Below are 21889 nucleotides of genomic sequence, written 5' to 3'. Positions count from 1 at the left end.
ATTGACAAAGTCTATTAACTATAAAAAAATTTACATAAAAATAAAACTTTTTTTTTCTACAGATTAAAAATATAGCACCACCACCAGCGACAGCATTGAGTGATGGAGCAACTATATTTACAGGATCAATTCTGTCACCACCACCAGCAGAGTTCAAGGATGAACCTACACTGGTCCTAGAGAATATGGAGTGGGAAAGTGGGTTCCTTAACGATGTTTTTTGGGAAATGACCAGCCTGGAGGACTTAAGCTTCGATATTGACATTTTTGAGGACCCAGAGTGGTCAGATAATTTCATGCGCGAATATTTAGATTAGGATTCTACAAGTAAATCTGACCCTGGTCATCATAATGAAATTAGATTAGAGGACAATACAGGCTGGCTCGACCAATTGTCCCCAAACACATTGGAATATGTGCTAGGGGACCTCATGCCACACCCCCCCAATATGATTGAACAGACTGGGAGTGGTGTTATCGACAATTCTCTGTCACCCGCCACCACTCCACTTAATGCTATAGATAGACGGAGTAGTAATACATCAACAGTCGCCCCTCGTCCGGAGTTTGTTCTCTCAACCTCGGCAGTGAATAAAACCCTGGTCTACAGCGCCACAGTATGTGACCATTTCAAATCACGCGTGTCTGGTTGTCTAATCACATCCCCCCTGGCCATAACACAGTCTTATACTGATAAGATTCGAATCAGTCTTGAACAGCACAGGGGTACGGGGGAAATGGGTGTCAGTTTAAAATCATGAAGAGCACTAAAAATATTTTTTTTATATTAAAGTGTTGTTGAGATATATTCGAAATACTTGCACAAAGAGATGTTGGCAATACACCCAGATTTATCAAAGGATGTTGATTTGGGTATCTAGGGTGCTAAGATTCGTAGCATTCCTTGGTAAAATTAGCACGAGGGGGGTAGTGTGTATGTGTTTTTATTTATTTACATTTTAAACTATAACATTTTTATGTTTAAAAATTAGGGTATTTTAATAGGGGGTCCTGAGGGAGGGCAATTGAATTAAAATATCACTCAGATTTAGAGGGGTGTAGGGGGATACAAAGAATCTGTTTCGATACGAAGCTGCAGTGTTTCAAGTATAGGTTTTTAATTGCGGCATACAGACCTCTGTGCAATTATGCCACTAAGAAGAAGTTGGACAAAATGGCAGTTAATGGTAGGGAGGGTTCAACGTTCCCCAGAGTAGATTTTAATTGTTTAAATGGTCAATATCCCTTGACACTAAAAGGAATAGATATTTTTGAGCGGGATAATGCAAATTTAAATATTGGTGTCACGGTTCTAAAGTATTAAAAAGAATTTGAACGGGGTCAGTGTTACAATAAGAAGTGTATATTATTTCCAGTGAGGGCTACTTCAATAGAATCAGTAGAACATTGGGTGTGGCTTATATATAACCCACCGACAGACTCCGATTCAATTTGTCATGTCAATCAGAGTACGTATCTTAGTAGGTTTCTATGTTAAGTTAAACATTGGATTGTACGTTATTACTGTCAAACATATCTCTCAAGATTTTGGACTGACTTAATTTTACACTATCACATGAAACACTGCAAACTTCAAGAATGCCAGGCTGTGGAGACATAAAGTTATGATAAAGTTATCTTAGTTTTTAAGATTGTTCTAATCACACTACTATAAAGCCGGACTATTACGTTAGAATGTGATGCTAAGCTGAAAGTTGTGTGCGATCCGTCAAATTCAAATACATGTGCGATCCGTCATGTTAAAGAATATGAAGTCAACGGGATCTCTTAAGCTCTCGCGCACCGACAGTACAATAAGGCTCTGCACGTGTTGGATGTCGGGAAGATGTTGAGTGACGGTGAAGACTTTTTGCACTTGGAATTGGTCAGTATAGTGAAAAAAGTAAACACTGCAATTTTGCACCTTCGCTATACAAACTATCCTATGGTCCTATCACCAGATGACATAGCGGCCATTAAAAATCGTAAACTGTGTTGGGTTTGCAAGGGGGAATTTGATGATTGTGTTGGGAAGGGGGGAGGAGGAAGGTGATCGACCATGATTATTTGTGGCAGGAATTTACATCTGGAGGGAGTAACTTTAGAGGGATAGCACACCAGTCATGTAACTTAATCGTTAGGCAAAACTACTTCGTGACTGTTTTTATACAAAAGTTAAAGTCGAACTTAAAGATTGGTCGGCCAGTATTGACTCACAGCTCCACTAAGGGAGTGGTTGAGGGAACATGGAGATATGGCTTATTGTATATAATAACGTATAAAAATTCTCAGAAAAGACACTGCTGCTAGAACTCAGGTGGAAAATTATTGACAAGGGCCACACTTGCCTGAATAAAATCTGTTTTATAGACTACTTCATCTTATTCCCCAAATCTCTAATTTAATTGATTCAGCTGCAGAAAAATGAAAATTTCGATGGCTACACCCTCCTCAAACAGCGAGGTCCCGATGATTAAATGTCAGATTTATTAACGTTTAAGGTTATATATCCATATTATTAGTAAAAATCTGGCTCGCTGATACATGATATGTCACGACCGCCATTGGAAGCTTTTTAAAATTCTCTCGCTGTGTCTGAGTGCATCACTAGTGAATACAATTGCTCAATGTCTTCCTGGGACATGGGGGAGGGTAAAAATTGTTGGGATTACTGGAAAATATACTTGACTAGTAACTTGCTCACTCTTCTGGACATTGTATTGAAAAATACGAATGAAATCTATAAGTAATTTGGGTTGAATTTAGTTTATTATTTTTCAACTTCCCACTTGGTGATGGACTTGATACTTCAAATCAGAAAATAATAAATACGTCTTATTGCCATTGTGTATAAAAATAGTTTTTTTGAGATAACATTTAGGGTGGTGTATGTTTTTCAAGGGGATTGTATCAAGATAAGTGATCCGAGTGGACAGCACACCGATGACAAGTCGGGCACAGTTTTTCTGGATATGAAGTCCCTGTACCCTTCATCAATGTCTCTTTACTCCTTGCCGTGTTGGACTTCTCACTGGCTTGATAAACCTTGTTTCTCGAAGGTCCCCGACAGTGCCAATGTTGAGAAGACTGGCGCGGAGGAATTTTTTTTTGAAACTGACGATTAAATACCCATGAAAATCCATGACTCGGTAAAGGGCTTTGTTTTTCCGTGCATAAATAGACCGGTGGGTAGGGACTCTCTGAGCCCCTACAATTTATCTTTAGTAGAGGATGGGAGTATGCACTGGGTACCTTCAAAACAAAAACTAATTGCCGACCTCAACCCGAAACAGAATATCGTTGTTCATCACGTGCTATTGAAATGGATGATGTCCAATGGTTTCAAAGTCAAAAAGATTCATAGAGCCCTCCAATTTGATCAAAAGCCTTACATGAAAAAGTTTATTGACACCTTTGTCAGTAAGCGTTCACAAGCGAAAACGAAAGTTGAAAAAGAAATCTATAAACTAATTTTGAGATCAGCGTTTGGTATAAGGTGAGAAAGCGCACAAGACAGAAATCAATGTGAAGTTGTAAACAACCCCAAATATTGTTCTTCAATTTTTGCGGATCCAAACTTCACATCTTTCACAATCAGAGAATCCTATCTGGTTCTCTTACATCGCAAAAGAAGAAACATTGTATTAAATAAAAATACTGCAGGTGGAAGTGTAATAACTGAAAAATCCAAGAAACTCATTTTGTCATTTTATTATAATGTATGCAAGGTACAGTGGCCGAGTGAGGGACAAGTTCAAGTGTGCTACGGGGACACTGATTCACTCCTGTTGAAAGTCAAAACTAAAAATCGTTTGAATGATTTTGAAAATAGCGAGTACATTAGCTCACGAATGGACTATACCAAATGGCATAAATCTCTTTACCCGGAGCTATTGAGATGTTAGGTCCAAAATCAATTGCCAATGTTACAATCTGACACGCGTAGCGATTTGATATCCAACGGTGTGTTTCCGTTACCGAAGGTATCCTTCGTGGCAACGCACGGCAAAGATTTCAAACAAGTGTGCAAGGGTATACCCACAAACTTTTTCCACAATTATTTCGAATTGTTTGTGTGGGAACACTGTTTGGTAATTAGTTTAGTGCCAAGGGCTAAAGACATGGCGATTCGATATTTAAGATATAAAAAATAAACTGTTAGTGTCTAGACAACCACCATTTCTGCAATATCGGAAAATTTATAGTTAAGTTTTTTGGTTTTTAAGTTTTTCAAAACCTTTATTTTTTAAATTTACGCACTTTTTTAATTACAATTTTAATTAACAAAGATCTTTATAAAAAAATTAAAATTATCTAAATAAAAAAAGAATTAGTACGTGGGGGTTAGGTTTTTTTGGGTAATTTGGTTTTTTTTTTTTAATTGTTTTTTTTCTCTTTAAAACTAAATGTTAAATGTGTGTGTGTGTGTGTGTGTGTGTGTGTTGTAAAGTATTAAAATTTTAAAGTTTTTAATGTCGGCCCCCGGCCGCGCCCTGCCCCCTGCGGGCCCCCGCGCCCCGCACTACCCCCCCCTCGCCGCCCCAGCGGCCGCCCCCCGGGGGGGGGGGGACCCCCAAAATTTAAATTTTTTAAGTAAAATTTTATGATATTTCAATTGCGCATTATGCCAAAAAATGTTGTATTTTTTTATAAATAAATAAACAGAAAAAAAAAAGTTTATTTATTTAAGTGTTTTTTTTGTTTTTTTCTAGGTTGTTTTTGAATTTGGTATTTTTTTTTATAAATAAATTAAAAAAAAAAGTTTTTTTTTTTTTTTTTCATTTTTATTTTTGCTTTTTAAATTTTGTATATTTTTTATTTAAAGTATTGTCACCTTTTTTTTTTATGTATATAATAAAAGAAAATATTATTCTTTATTCTTCTTCTTCTTCTTCTCGTTATTATTCTTGAAGGGAGTAGTAGTAGTGGTAATAGGGAAATTATTTAGTCATTAGACGGCCATAGTCTACAGTTAGTTGTCCAGGTGAACTGTTGTAGGGAACATGTATCAATTTAAAACACCATTCAGATCGTTTCTGTGTGGACCGTCAATGTCGGGCAAAACAACACTCTTAACTAAAATAATTAAAAATTTAGATAAAATGTTTGTGGAAAAGCCGAAAAAAATCTACTATTGATATAGTATTTGGCAGGAGTCATATGATAAAATAAAAGCGATTGCCACGACAGGGTTGGTGCAGATACAATTCATACAGGGACTTGATGTTTTCAGCATTATTGAACAAAACTCTTGGTTGATCATTGACGATCTGGCTGAATCTATTGAACACTGGTCCAATGAAATGCTACAACTATTCACTGTTTGCTCTCATCATGAACAGATGTTAACTGTTCGGGTTATACGCAATCTCTTTCATCAGAGCACGTGTATACGAACACTTGCATTGAATTGTACCTACTATATCATCTACAGAGTTGTTCGTGATTACATCTCGCTAATAAATCTCAATAAGCAAATCTATCCGGGAGCCCCCAAATTTCTGCTCTCGGCATACAATCAGGCAACTAATAAACCCAATGGCTACATCCTATTGGATCTTAATCAAAATACACTCTAGGATCTACGTGTCGTCAAAGATATTTTTGACAAAGAAATTACAGTAGCTCTCCACGATAACTCTAAAAAGACATATTATTTGCTATCATGTAACTGAATAAACTACGAGAAAATAGGAATCTTTGTTCAGTTCCAGGCACCTCAGAACTTTTACAGAGGACAGCAATGCTCAACCATTGTATTGAAAACGATTTAACTAATAGAACATCTGAAATATTTTTAAATGCCATCATAGGAAATTTTCAAGAGCCAAACGTATTTAAGAAACTGATAAAGCAACATTATTCTATTATACTTACAGGGTCTTCTCTAAGGAAAGAACATATTTTAAATAGGAAACGACTTCTTCAGGTGGGCGGTAGCTTTTTCACACTGTTACTGCGAATAATTGTAGGACTTGTAATCAGTTTTCTCTAAAGAAAGAAAGAGAAGAGTAAAGTCATATAAAGTGACTCCAATAGAACTCGCTCTCTCGCCCATCGAACACTTTGAGAACAATCTGAGTAAATTCCTTGACAATGAAAATATCTAGGATGATAAAAAACTGCTTTTACTTCAAGATGCACTTCGCCGAGTTGACAAACATAGGTCCTATCGGTCGAAGCCCACTGTTTCTGTTGATCCCAAAAAAGAAAAAACTCAACTGCATTCTGGTGGGTGAAAACCAGGGAATAAGTATTAATGTTATGCGTGTTTATGGAACTGTATACAAAAAAGGCAAACAAATATGGTCGAAAACATAACACGACTTCTGGCCCATCTATTGGACCGTGATCACATTCAAGTTTAGAGCTACGGTGCAGTTATTATAAGTCAGGACAAAAGCTATAATCCACTTGATTTAATCTGTGATCTGTTTACAAATCGTAGAGGAATATTATAATTTGATACTCATCTCTGAAACTTTCTAAATACATTAAACTTCCCCAAAAGTATTTTTGTTAATAGACAAATACTAAAAAAAATAAATAAAAACGCATCATCGTCGTCAACAACAACAACATTGACACAATTAAAAAATGAACTTGAATAAGAAGATTTTAAATCAATTTTGTAAAATACTAGTACACCGCTGATAGATAGACAAAAGCGAAGACTTATAAGGTCATCATCACCACCACCACCACCATCCATGTGCCTTATACACCCGGGTAGCGGTAGTTACACAACGTGTTTACGTTGAATATGGTTGAAGTTATGAAAGATGCTTATGAAAGTATTGGTGAGGTGGGGAGTTTAAGCTCCCCCACAACTCTTTCCAAAGTCGCTTGTGTTCACACTAAAAAAGTACAAGACTATATACAGAATGAAACAAGTTGCACTCTGCATAGAAATAATATACTTCGTGAAAACCAAGATCGAAAAACTAAAGCCTCTGACCCAGTGTAGATAATGCAAGCAGATCTCCTGACTCTAGATGAGGGTCAACGGTATTAAACTACACTGTAAAAGTACAGTCTTCTTGCTCTCAGTGTTTATCGTCGTTATGCATATGCAAGTCAAGTGGGATCAAATATAGGTTTTGAAGTTGCTCAGGTCATTGAAATTATTCTCCATCATTGGACATATAAAAAAATCAAAACTTATTATATTAGTGATTTTTTTGATCTCCAGGTATAAAAGGTACTAGAACAATATAGTACACATCTCTATCACATTAAGAGTCTTCTAAAGGCTGCAATGGGCGAACAATTGATAAGAAGTATTTGAATTTTAATTTCGAGATATTGTACATTGAAAAATACATTGACTTTTATTCGTGATCTGCGTAAAATCATGTTGATTTATAATAAACGACATCATCGATCGTTGTCAAACTACACAACACCGATAGATAATAAGTCGGATCAAAATACAATTGACACCTTTCTTAAACAGTATTACAATGAATCAAAAGTCAAGAAGAAGAAGAAGAATAAATTCAGTGTTGGTGATACTGTTAGAAATTATAGAACAACTCATGTTTTTGACAAGGGGACTTACTTATGGTCCACTGAACTTTTTAAAGTGACAAAAATCCTAGACACTACACCCATAACTTATCGTTTGCGTGATACCACAGATGAGTAGAGTCTCGGCGGCTATTATGACTATTAATTGCAATAATTTAAAAATGTTATTGAAATATATAAAATTGAACATGTATAAAAGAGATACTCTCGCGAGCATAAGAAACAGTTACGCGTTTGAGGGCTAAGATGCAACTCTGATTTTGATTCTTGGATCGGTATTTAGGATCTTGACAATGCCCAATTATATTTATGTAATTTTCATATCCAACATTTGCGATTCTATCTACAATTACTTGAATAGGACAAGTAATTTTTGGACAAAACTCTCCCCCGCTATCAAATTTGACGGCGCATATGAATTGACTCTTGTCGAATTTATTCTTAAAAATAAATAAGATATTCTGGGAAGTGGCTGTAAATCTGAAATAAAAATAAGACTGTTTGAATTAGTCGATGAAGGTGAAATGGCACCTTTTGACTCTACTCAGTAACCTAGTGCTCACATCCCCTACAGAGACGACCCTAACATGCATGACCTGTGTAGAGTTATCAACAAAAAATTGCAGGTCGAAAAAAAGGTGGTTTGACTTTCAATTACTCGACTGAACAAAGGAGACGTTATGTTACCAATCCATTTGAGAATGAAAGAAGTTTCCTCAATGAGAATTTACGTGAGGTTCTTGGTTTTAAAAAACGTATTATTAAGACAGAAAATTTCAGTGGTAGTGACCATGTTATCTATGCAGACTATGCACCCAGCTTCTCCACGGACACTTGCATATTTCTCTACGCTTCATTTGTGGAAACATCTCGGGTTGGTAATTCAAATGTCCCCCTCCTACGAGTTCTTGAACGAAAAACCAATCAAGAACATGTTCACCACTACAATATACCGCAGCGTCATTATAGTCCCTCAAACAATTCATATCTTTAGATCTTTCATTTAAAAATAATACCTTAATTTGGTTATCAAAAATAACTTTCAAAAGGATTGGATGTTGGTAATTCTATTTTTTGGGACTTGGTAAATTAAAACGTCTGTACAACAACCTAAAAAATGAAAGCTAAAAGCACTTCATTTGTCTGTCCTAATATTGAAATTTATGTTGGTTCTTTGAGTCCACGTCAAATATACAATGGAGTGGAATACTACAAGGGGCGTACTAAAATGTCTGGCTATGGTCTTGTTAGCTGGTTTGCTAGGCTCTCTCGTTCTGCACTACACCTTGCCAGAAAATATCTTGTACCTACTGCGTCAAATTTTGCTGCCTCTACACTACAGGACTAGGTGTCATGAAAGCATTTCAAGGAGAGTATTAAGGAAAATGTTAGATCTTCAGCTAAAGCGGTTTGTGAACAATTAAAATCTAGACAAAATGGGGAGGGACTGAAAATGATGCGTTTGCATCATTCACTCATCAGTCTCCAGCCAGGCAGGAAGCATAGTACCTCAACAAGGACGTTGAGGAATAAAACAACGAAGTCCAATAAGCAACAGAAGAAGAAGAAAAAGAAAAAGATTGTTCTATCAAATAAGGAGGTCTTCTCTTAAGATGATTTATCTCCCTCACAAGGAATCGTATCCTTCAATCAGGTAATCATTGAATTTATTCAATGATGAAAATGTTGATGTCAGCGTCAAGTATGGATACTATGAACAATGTCACTCTGACCAACCCCTCTCGGACAATATAGACTTTCAAATATTTTCACATGAAGACTATTTCATTGATTTGTCGTCAAAATTTATTGATTTAAATAGTGTGGTGAAGAAAAAGACAGATAATACAAGTCAAACTGCCTGCGAGGGTCTCTCCTATGAACACAGTAGTCTAAACAACCTCGTCAAACAAATTAATTTATTTATTAATGGAACATTGGTGAGCAATAGCAATAATTTATCCAACTATTCGAGCTACATACACTTTATGATGATGACAACAAAGGCATACAAGGAGATGAGAGGACAATTGCTGGGCTATGAATATCGAACAGACTTTGATTCTTATAGTGAGTTGACTCCAGCAGTGACCCAGGAGAATCATCTTGATGGAAAATTAAATCACGATATATTCAATATATCCCAATGGCTACCCCCCCAATGTCCAGATCGATATAAAGTTACAGATGGCTCCATTGAATTTAATTTTGAGAAAAACACTTCCTGCAGCATCCAATGAAAATGTTATTATCACATCGGCAAGTCTCCACTTCCGATAACAACACGTTCTGAGCTCTGTTGAATTGTCAGCGGAAAAGCTAAGAGCAACTGGCAACAACATTAAACTTCTTGTACCTCATACACTAACCAATAAACGTCACAGCGCCACCGGTTCTCGTAGCTATAGCGATTCATCATTTATCAATGGAGAAATCCCATCAAAATTGGCTTTGGCCTTTGTGAAGAGTGGTAGTGCCGTTGGATCCTGGACTGAATCTCCCCATGATTTTAATTTTTTCGGTCTATCTAGTCTTGTGTGCAAAGTTAATAGTATTACACTATACACTCTATCATTTGACAAAAAATACTATATAACTCTGTACGAGTTGACCATGCACCCTCTAGATCCTGACTCTCAACTATTTTAGAATTGAATAACCTATTCAGTGTTTTCAAAAAATCATGGTGTTAGTGTTTTGGATTTTTCAGTGACACAGTATATGACCATAGTACGAACCGGGACGGTATGTTTAGAGTGTACATTTGCCGATGCTCTGACTGAGAGTATCACGCTACTATCACTGAGTCAAATTGAAAGCTCTTGTGAAATCACGCCCGATGGTAGTGTTCTACTATACCTTACACCATGAACACAAATCAAAGAATCACCGGATTTAGTCTGGACCCAGACATATCCCAATACAATTCCTAGTGCCTACATTAGGACTTCATTGAAAAAATTCCCAGTGTTAACAATACCCTAATAAGTGTTAATATAACTCCGTCGAGTTTGACGACCAGTCAGTGGCTAAGCATCTTTCAAACAGCGAATAATATTTAATTTTTTGATCCTCTAGGCCTATCGTATAAATTCTACGCTCCCTACATCAGAACCTTTATTGAAAGCAGAGTGGAAACCATTATACAAAATCTACGAAGAGTACAGGATTTAGCGACTAAGACCTGTTGTTTTCATGCACTACTCTTTTTTATGTTCAAATGTCGTGGTAACACCTACAAAAAATTTCTTAACATCTACGTTGACTTACCTCAATTTAATTAATTTATTGTATATAATATAATTAAATTTTTATTTATTTTTTTTTTTATGGCAATAATAATAATTTTTTATACTTTTTTTTTTTAATTTTTTTTTTAAAAAAAAAAATTTATATAAATGATAAAAAAACGAATTTTATACTCTTTAGATTTCATCAACTACTAGGTCTTTGTCAACAAAAACTAGTGCAGGTAGATTATCTGAATTCACAGTGTACTGATTCTGATGTACTGCAATGTCAGGGTCACATTTTCTAAAGTAGAGTGTGACTTCACTCTTGTCATATCTCTTTGTATAGTCAATGATACTATTCACATTCATTCTAAAGAATTCAAAGGTTTCAATTTGACTATTTGAAGCAATTTCACAATCAGTGTCCTCAAGTGTCGAATCACAGTCCGTCAAAGTAAAATAAAAATCAGTGGGATTATAATGATAAGACCCAGTGTCTTCACAACGATGACGTAGAAACCATATTCTTTTCTTGTTCCAACAGCTGAATCTTTGACCCGGGTCCTCCTCCCAGAAAAATCTAAAACCACTACGATACCAATCTCGTAGCAATAAAGTAAAATCACGGTTAGGATTCTTTCCAATCATACCGGGATATGTACTCTCCCACTGCTTACACTTTTCATACTGATAAGTGGAACAGAGGTGGCCTCGCGTATAATAGTCACACCCATATTCAAGACATGACTTACAAAAATTTCATTTTATATTACATCATATATTCAATTTAAAAGGGGTGAAGACTCCACACTGTAAATCATAATACTCAATCAGTGTGCTCTTATCACATGATGACCAGCTGCCCTGTGTTTACATAAATAACGGAAATGTATTGAAAATTTTGTCATTTTTTGACGCTCTCACTGCCACAATTAAACTTAGCTAGCAACAAAAAAAAAAAAGTCTGAGAGAGAGAGAGATGATTAAATAATACTTGAGAACCAACTTTAATATGAAAAAAAGAAAAAAATTTAAAAAAAAATTTTAAAAATAAAAAAAAAAAAATAATTTTTTCGTTTCGTGATAAATATATCAAAAAATTGTGTAAATGCATTTGGATAACGATGTAGAAGCTACATACAATAGTCTATTGACGGATAATCAGTTTTCATTATATCGACAAGAAGCCCTAGAGAAAATATCTTCATTTGAATAGAGAACTCTATAAAATCATCATCTAGAATTAAAGGTTTTTCCATAAGAACTAGATTCCTCATGACTCGATCTTTCTCAAATCTATAAATTTTTTTTAGTCCTAACTCTCTCACAATCAACTTCAGACTAAACAGAATTTCTTTTTTCTACTCTATAAAATATATGCCTGTCTACTATAGAAAAAAAAATACCACTGATTTAGAAAAAATTTTATTGAACATAATTACAATAGTAATATTCACTGATGCATTTTGTTGTCATCAATATATTTAGATAGGAAATATAATGCTGACCGAAGTTTATTTATATGGAGAATATTCACTTTTCAAGCAAAACATAGTTGCTACTCCTGCTTAAATTTTCTTAATGATATCACGTATCTTGCATACATAATGTCCCAGTCAAGACATAGTCTAGAGCCAGCGGTTATTTCCAAAGCTACATGAGGTAATCGTATATCGTTGCTGCTGCTGCTGCTCTCGGTTACCTCATTATTATCCCAGATTGTAAATACACCACTCATTTTTTTCTCCACTAATATCCACTCAAATAAACTATCATCACTGAATTCTAGTCTCTTACTAACATGAAAGAAAACGAAAATTACCCCTTATATCCGAATCAAACTACTACCCAAGTAGTTATTGTGACCATCGCTCTCTCTGGCTATCCTCCAAAAATGGGTGTCATAATAGAAAACATGTCTATCAACACATGTAGAGTTCATTGTAATAGGCAAATGACCCTGGTAACCGTACAATGCATTGAAAGCATACATTCAAACTTACGCCTAAGGCATAGATATGTATGTAAACTTTCAAGTGCCTATACTTTCACGGATACATCGCTTGTATCCGTGAAAGTACACCGTATATTCATGTATTCGTGAAACCTTTATATAACTTACTACTAACTTCTTTTCTTCTTCTTCTTTTGACTTTTTTTAATCTTATTCTCAAGTTTGGTAATGTTCCCCCGTCTTTTAGGATTGGGGTGGTAACTCCTATTCTAAAATCTGGTAAAAGAGATCTCCGTTCTTGTGATTCGTATAGGCCGATAACGTAGGGTTCTATGATTGGTAAACTTTTTGAATTATGTATAAAGGATCTTTTTGATTATTTGGATGTTGGTCTTAATCAAGTAGGGTTCAAAAAAGGAATGGGTTGCGACCATGCGCATGCAACGTTTGATACTCTAATTAAGGAGTCAAGATCTACTGGCTCCCCACTTTATACACTTTTAATTGATATAAAAGGAGCTTTTGACAATATTTCGCATGCTTCCGCTCTTTCAGCTCTTATTTCTGGTGGGATTCCCCTTTCTGTGGTTAGAGTTATTAGATCTTGGTATTCGGGGCTTAGGATAAAAAATTTTGCACATACTTCTGATTCTCTTTCTAATCCAATTTCCGTGGGTCGGGGCGTGAGACAGGGTGGGGTTTTATCTCCTTATATTTTTAATGCATGTCTGGCGGAGTGTCTTCGTTCTTTATCTACAACCCTTATTTCTTGGGGACGGGATGTGTCTTTTCTTGCATATGCTGATGATATTATCCTATTGAGCCGTTCTAAAGCTAGTCTAATTAAGAATTTTAATTCCCTTTCTAGTCTGCTTAATGTTTGTGGCCTTTCTATTAGTATTAAAAAATGTCAATATTTTCCCGTTAATGTTAATGACCGAGCTGAATTAATTTGCGATAGAAATATATCATTTCCGGTTTCTGATGCTGTTGTTTATCTTGGGTTACCTTATTCTGCTTCAGCTCGTGATTCTAAGTCGATGCTAATTTTACATATTCAAGAAAAAATTAGAAAGGCGTTTGGTTCCATAATACGGCTACGTGGTGTTTATCGTCGTGAAATTCTAGGTTCTCTTTTTAATGCAGTAGCCCTCCCGCATGTTCTTTATCCTTCCCTTCTTCTTCGAGATTTTAAAATTTGTGATTTTTCAGCAATTCGCGTTTGTTATTTTAAATATTGTAAGTTTTTACTTGGTTTTCCACTTTCCTTTAGTAATACTGAATTAGTTTCAAAATTTAAAATTAAAGAGCCGTTGGAAATAGCCAAGGTAAAAATAAATAATTTTTACCGTAAATCTGAAAATATTCTCTATGTTCATAATCTTTTTCCTTTTTTTTTCTATAGTTTAAAAAGTGCATGATTTCATTATTACTATTTGTTGCATTTGATTAAGTTTTCTTTTGGGCAATTTGTAAATTGTTGCTATGTTTGATGGTGTGTTATTTGGATTTTTGAAGATTTATTTAATTATCTTTTATACTCCTCGTTTTTGAGGGAAATAAATAAATAAATAAATAAATAAATTTTAATGGTTTCCAAGTTTTGACTTGGCCACGAATGAAAAACGAGATAGAATTTCGAAACCATATTGTCCCTTAAAAAGGGTACTAGATTTTCGATTTTGTGATAAAACTAGTCCTCTCACAGCTTTTATCAGTCATGACAATTTATAAACTGACATTGGGCTATATTTTCTAGTCGACCAAGCAGCTAAGAAGTAACTAAAATTTGTATTTTAAATTCTACAACTTTAACAACATCCTCCTATGTGAGGTGCATATGTCATTAAATATGTTAATTTCGTCCCTAAAAATGAAGGATTTAAGGTTGAAATTTCAAAGAGTTATTTGCACAGCTGTGAACCTACACAAAAAACCCACTGAAGAATGATGGTTCCCATTTCCAAAATCGTGCCATGGGAAAGTTCTCTGCCCTCAAAATACAAAATACAAACTCGTTGGATCTTTAACGGATAGAAGGCAATTTCGCGGGTTGAAACATCGCCCTAAAATCAAAATCCTGTGTAAACACCAGTCCATTCTATCCATACTCATTCCAAACTTCATAATGCGTAAGAATTTTAATTATTTCTACTCCTTTCCTCTAGAGAAGCCATAGCTCCTTAGCCTAAAAGCCAAAAACATTACAAAAAACAGAATTTCGTACATTGCACAACAATGACATTTTGTTGACTTGGAAAGTTGTTGGGCAAGGTGAGTAAATTGTTTGTGATTGAATTAAAGTCGGAAAACGGGCTGTAGGCAATTGCAAGCGCGCTTTGGAACAAAATTATTCATCTTTTTTCTCGTTGTTTATTTAGTATATTTTATAGATACAATCTGTCATGCCTCATAGCTAAGACAGGAGGGAAGGTATGAGACAAAAATATATTTTGGGGCCCTAGTTTGGGTTATATTTCTATCCCAGGAATTTTTATTAGGAAAAGCGAGGTCTAATTCCGCTGCTTTATTCCTGTGATGGATTGTCGTAAGCCATTCACATCATTTTGCTACATGTTAATTATATATTATTCTGCTGCACGCTATGTTCACATATTGTTTCACAAGTCAAACTTTGAGCCAGTAAAAAGAACGCAAATTTTCTGAGTCTGAACGTTTTTTCACAAGTAAAGTCTCTGATTTTTTGTGAATGTACGTTGTGGCTTTTTTTTATTAAGAAATAAAGAAGATAAACAAAGTCTTTGACTTCCTTCCTAGACCAGAAGAGTGTATTTCAAGAAACCAAAGCTTTTGTGGTTTCTATTAATAAGCATCTTATTAAACCCTGCATGCACTCAATTATGATTGTTTCTAAGTCAGGTATGGTCACTTTTGTGCTCAGGATTAAGCTTGATTGACCCCTTGATAAAGTTGATTGAGACATGGAGGAAAACAACACTAAACCTAGCTTGGATACATTTTTAAACATAATTTCAAAGTAACAGTAAATTTTACATTGTTGTTTTTTAAGTAAAACAGCATGAACGTTTATGAACAGAAATACTTCCCAATGAGATCTTTGAGCTTGATGGCTCTACATGACAGGTAGAGCCTTAAATTTGGAGCTGTATCAAGTTCATTTCCGTGTTTATTCTTGATAAATGCATAGGACAAAAATGACCTCCCAACAAGAACTTAGCTATGGAAAGGCAAAAGAGGCTTCAAGGCTTTATCACCGATACTTTATATTCTTTACTTGTTATTTCTTTACAATTTAAACTAATCGAAATACTTGTTACACTCCTGAATCAGCTACAAATGGCAATTCTTTCTTTCTAGCCAGTTTTTTTTTAGAACGCTTTTTTTAATATTTGGTTACTATGGGCTGTGGTTTGTTCTTTACTAGGGTGCAGCTACTGCTGCAACCATGACAGAACAAGATTGAGACATGTTGGTATTTTTTACTTGCAGTTATTTAAATAACAATACAAACAATTTAGTTGTTGTTCACGAACCACTGAGACCAGTGTAATAGTAAGTTACCCACTTCAAAACAAATGCAACACTGAGATACTAACTGCAAAATCTGTTTGCTTTCTCAGCATTGCAAATGATAATTACACAAATGATAATGTTACCCTTACTTACTATGTGAATGAGCAAATATTAATTGAATGATCATGTGTTAAGATTACCCAATTGCATTATGAAACGATGTCCATACTCATAAAATGTAACTAAACTGAAAACAGTTGAATTTTTTCAAGGTGAAAAATAGATTGATCAGAAAACGTGTAATCTATTGATTATTCAAAAACATATCATAAATGTAACATTTTTAGGACTGTAACACAAAAAAGTAACTTTCTATTTATAATGTAACAAAAATGTTACAAACCTAACCTCCATGAAAATCCTACCAAGATACTGATTCCACTATTAATGATATTCTTTTGTTTAGCCCCTACAAACCTCTATGTACCCCTGGAGGTACACGTACCACAGGTTGGGAACCACTGCAATAGATAATGACTTAAAGACATCTCCTTGAAGTGAAGCACGGAACCAGTCATAGGTACCTTAGGGAGGACAGGTAATTTGTCAGAACTTTGAAGGGGTTACTAAGAGGCTGTTTTCACGAGGACTCTGGTTGAACTCGAGTTCAACTAAAATCCTCGTGAAAACAACGAAAGATAGATAAAATCCATCTTTTGTTCAACTTAGAGATGGATTTTCAACTTAGAATTCTAGCAGGTTGACGTTCAACTCTGCTACTAAAAAAGAGTTGAACAAACGATGGATTTGAGCTCAACTTCGAGTTCAACTTTAGATGAATTCGAGGAGGATTTACGCAAAAACATACATCCAGCGCGCAAACATAAATCCACGTGAAAGTTGAACTCGAGTTCAACTCAAGTCCTCGTGAAAACGGCCTCTAAGTAAGAAAACAGGATGAGAACTGCTTAATCTGGTGGAGATTAACAGCAATGGACTTCTTAGTCCAACCAATGGTGGTGATCTCTGTTTCATGGCCCTTCAGCTAGGAAGTACAATAGAGGGTTGAGAACTAGTTATCCTGTGCTTTTGCACACGCAATACCTTCTCCAGATTTACAGTTAAATCAGTTCTGGTTGAGCTTAGAGAGTCATTCCACATTTCCTTGTCTCAAGCCAAATAATCAGCAACACCAGAACTTTAACACTAGCACATAGTTCTCCATGGCTCACACTAAAGATAAGCCCAAATTTTAACAGTTAGGCTACTACAGTTAAAGGTAACCATATATAGCAAGACTTAGACACTTAGGCCAATTGTACAAAATAATCTAATATAATTAAATATATTTAGTTACATACCAAAGTTCCAAACACCTATGCAGAAACCAGACAAGAAAAAGAAGAAATGTTTGTGGATAACATCGAAATTCTTCAAGTACTTTGTGTAAATATATGACAAGGGGTAACCTGAAATAATCCATACAATAAAAATCAAAAAACAATATTGAACTTACAGGCTACAGAGGTTTCTGATGAATAAACTGAATTCTGGCTAATCTCATTGGCTGACTGGGCTAAGATCATTCCTAGCCAGCTGGCATAACCATTCAAGTCAAAGGGATTATTAATCAAGGACCTTTATTGGAGATTTTTACAGCTTTTTACATTTTTCATGCTTTCAAATGTTCGAGATTGGATATTAAGAATTAAACAGATTAGCCCTATAACAGCACTGCATGGACACTAATTGTCCAGATCAGTTTTCTATAGGGTGGAGATCTACAATCATTGTCAATTACGTTGGCCAACACGAAAACCACAACAATGATTTATATACCTTATTTCACTTCATATTCTAATAGAAGAGTTTACTTGTAAATCCTAACCATAGTAAACACTAAATTTCTTTAATACCTCAGAAAAGTTATGAAATTCTTCAAATCTTCATAGGTATAAAGCAGCCACTGTCAGTCCATAAATCTATCAGAGAAGCTATACTGCACAGTGAAGTAGTTTTTTTTTTACAGTTATTATTTACTTAGTAGTTTTAGGAAATGAATATACTGAATTGCCCAATTAGTCATTTTCCCTTAAATTCAAAACACATAGAAAGGGGAGGATTCTTTTAATTTCTTGGGGAAGATGGGGCAAAATGAAGATGGATACAAGAACTAGAGTTAGGTCTCCATACCCAGGCACTTTGTATAAAAGGAGCTGTTGTAGAAACTTTGAAAAGGGCTCATTTGATTGAAAATTGGAGTGGCTAGTGCCCTTTTTAATAGTCAGAAGTGATTGGAGGGCAACTAGCCCCCCCCCCCACACACCCATCATTGCCCCAAACACATCCAATCTAAATTTTTAGATAACCATTTTGGTCAGCATAGTTGATTTCCAGATAGAAAATATATTTTTGAGGAGGACACTCTCCCACAACCCTCAGGGAAGGGTTTTAACTTATGCCCTGGGGGCATATAAGGTTTTTATAGAGGGCATTGTTGTAGGAACTTCGAAACAGGCTCATTTGATTGGAAATTCAAAGGGATAGTACCCTTTTTAATAGATGAAAGTGATTGGAGGGCAACTAGCCCCCCCCATGCCCATCATTCCCCCAAACACATCCAATCAAAACTTTTAGATAGTCATTTTGTTCAGCATAGTTGATTTCCAGATAGAAAATATGTTTTTGAGGAGGATACTCTCCCATAACCCTCAGGGAAGGGTTTTAAGTTATGCCCTGGGGGCATATAAGGATTTTATAGAAGGCATTGTTGTAGAAACTTCAAAACAGGCTCATTTGATTGGAAATTCAAAGGGCTAGTACCCTTTTTAATAGATCAAAGTGACTGGAGGGCAACAAGGCCCCCCCAAGCCCATCATTCCCCCAAACACATATGAGATTTCTTAACCATCAAGCTACATCATTTCAAATCAAACTTCTCTTTCCTTGTGTTATTGTTGATGCTATGTTAACCAAGTTTATGACAAAGCCTTAAAATATAAGCAGTTCTGTTTCTCTGAGACTGGCCTCCTTGCTGAGATAACTGTCTGGCAAGCCAAATGGAGGTCTATAGGTGAGTCTCATCATTCCAATGAAGTTTCAGAAACTCTTGGTATGTGCAACAACTCCCATTTTTCTAACTGTGCAATCACTCTTTATTGTATTCTCTCTATTATCATAACTTCTACAGAGCCTTCATTTATCATGCTAAAGCAGCAGAAAACATACCTCCAAAATCAGACAGGACAGAGCAGGATGAATGGTCTTGCATGCATGTCTATCACTCAAATGTCAGTAATAACAGTGGATCAGGCTGAGCTTGAATCTTAGCTGAGCAAACACATCCAATCAAAATTTTGAGATAGCCGTTTTGTGCAGCATAGTTGATTTCCAAATAGAATACATATTTTTGAGGAGGACACTCCCCCACAACCCTCAGGGCAAGGATTATAAGTTATACCCTGGGGGCATATAAGGTTTTTATTGAAATCTTTGTCGTAGAAACTTGAAAAAGGGCTAATTCGATTTGAAATTCAAAGGGCTAGTACCCTTTTTAATAGTTGAAAGTGATTGAGGGCAACTAACCCCCCCCCCCTCACGCCCACCTTTTCCCCAAACACATCCAATCAAAATTTTTAGATAGCCATTTTATTCAACACAGTTGAAAGTTTTGGAAATTAGGTCTTTAAGGATGATAACCCCTCCCCCCAAAGCCCCCAGGGCAAGGAATGTAAGTTATGCCCTGGGGGCATATAAAGTTTTTATTGAAAGTGTTGTTGTAGAAACTTCAAAAGGTCTCATTCAATTGGAAATTGAAAGGGCTAGTGCCTTTTTTAATAGTTGAAAGTGATTGGATAGCAACTAACACCCCTCTCATGCCCACCATTTTCCCAAAAACATCAAATTAAAATTTTGACATATCAATTTTGTTCAACGTAGTTGAAAGTTCTGGAAATTATGTCTTTGATGATGATAACCCCCTCAGAGCCCTCATTGCAAGGGTTGTAAGTTATGTCCTGGGGCATATAAAGTTTTTATTAAAAGCGCTGTCATAGAAACTTCAAAAGAACTCATTCAATTGGAAATTGAAAGGGCTAGTACCTTTTTTAATAGTTGAAAGTGATTGGGTAGCAACTAACGCCCCTCTCATGCCCACCATTTCCAAAGTACATCCAAACAAAATTTTGAGATATCCATTTTGTGCAACATAGTTGAACATTCTGGAAATTAGGTCTTTTAGGATGATAAACCCCTCAGAGCCCTCAGTACAAGGGTTGTAAGTTATCCCCTGGGGGCATATAGGGTTTATATAGAAAGTTGTTGCATAAATCATAGGCAGCACAATCACCCTGCCTAAGTAAAGAACAGGGACACTCGCGAGCAAGACAAGAAACGGGGATTAATTAAAGAGGACACTCCCCCACAGTCCTCAGGGCAAGGGTTTTAAGTTATCCCCTGGGGGCATATAAGAACAATGTTGGCACAATGTATTATTTATTAATTTTTTGCTTTAGAGCAAGGCACTTTGTATTGAAGGAGTTTTTGTAGAAACTTCAAAAAGCACTCATTCAATTGGAAATTGGAGTGGGTTGTGCCCTTTTCAATAGTCAAAAGTGATTGGAAGTTGACTAACACCCCTTCCACGCCCACCATTTCCCAAAACACATCTAATCAAAATTTTGAGATAGCCATTTTGTTCAGCGTAGTTGATTTCCAGATAGAAATTATGTTTTTGAGGACAGTCCCCCTTAGGGTAAGGGTTGTAAGTTATGCACTGGGGGCATATAAGGTTATTTATAGAAGGCATTGTTGTAGAAACTTTAAAAAAGGCTCATTCAATTGGAAATTCAAAGGGCTAGTGTCCTTTTAAATAGTCGAAAGTGATTAAAGGGCAACTAACCCACCTCTCACGCCCACCTTTTCCCCAAACACATCCAATCAAAACTTTGAGATAGCCATTTTTTTCAACGTAGTTTTAAGTTCTGGATATTAGGTTTTTGAGGATGACCAACCCCCCACAGCCCTCAGGGAAAGGGTTGCAAATTATGCTCAGGAGGCAGATAAGGTTTTTATCTAACGTGTTGATATAGAGAAGTTTTTATAGAGACAACACACATAGAGATAATACACATAGATACATATAGAGAAAAGGTTTTTACTGAGATCTTTGTTGTAGAGACTTGAAAAAGGGCTCATTCAATTTGAAATTCAAAGGGCTGGTACCCTTTTTAATAGTCAAAAGTGATTTGAGGGCAACTAACCCCCCTCTCACGCCCACCTTTTACCCAGACACTCCCCCACAACCCTCAGTGCATTTATTATAAGTTTTGCCCTGGGGGCATATAAGGTTTTTATTGAAATCTTTGTTGTAGAAACTTGAAAAAGAGCTCATTTGATTTGAAATTCAAAGGGCTAGTACCCTTTTTAATATTCGAAAGTGATTTCAGGGTAACTAACCTCCCCCCCCTCCCCTTTCACCCCCACCTTTTCCCCAAACACATCCAATCAAAATTTTTAGATAACCATTTTATTAAACGTAGTTGAAAATTTTGGAAATTAGGTCTTTAAGGATGACAACCCCTCCCCCTACAGTCCTCAGGGCAAGGGTCATAAGTTATGCCCTGTGAGCATATAAAGTTTTATTGAAAGCGTTGTTGTAGAAACTTCAAAAGGGCTC

The 21889-nt window shown here is 35.9% G+C and overlaps 1 protein-coding gene across 1 annotated transcript in view; it reads right to left on the bottom strand.

The window, feature by feature from the left end:
- nes (lysophosphatidylcholine acyltransferase 3 protein nessy) overlaps window positions 1-21889 on the bottom strand; it is an 80016-nt gene that overhangs the window by 52827 nt on the left and 5300 nt on the right. The window contains exon 2 of the mRNA XM_089090122.1: window positions 17574-17681. Within this exon, the coding sequence (XP_088946248.1) occupies window positions 17574-17681 (108 nt within the window). The remainder of the gene's footprint in view (window positions 1-17573; window positions 17682-21889) is intronic.

Source organism: Artemia sp. Qi Xiang Cuo, chromosome 6, assembly GCF_049724085.1.
Source record: "Artemia sp. Qi Xiang Cuo chromosome 6, ASM4972408v1, whole genome shotgun sequence".
NCBI classification, from domain to species: Eukaryota; Metazoa; Arthropoda; class Branchiopoda; order Anostraca; family Artemiidae; genus Artemia; species Artemia sp. Qi Xiang Cuo.
Note: the sequence above shows the minus strand (reverse complement) of the source record. Positions and strands in the feature narration are given on the sequence as shown.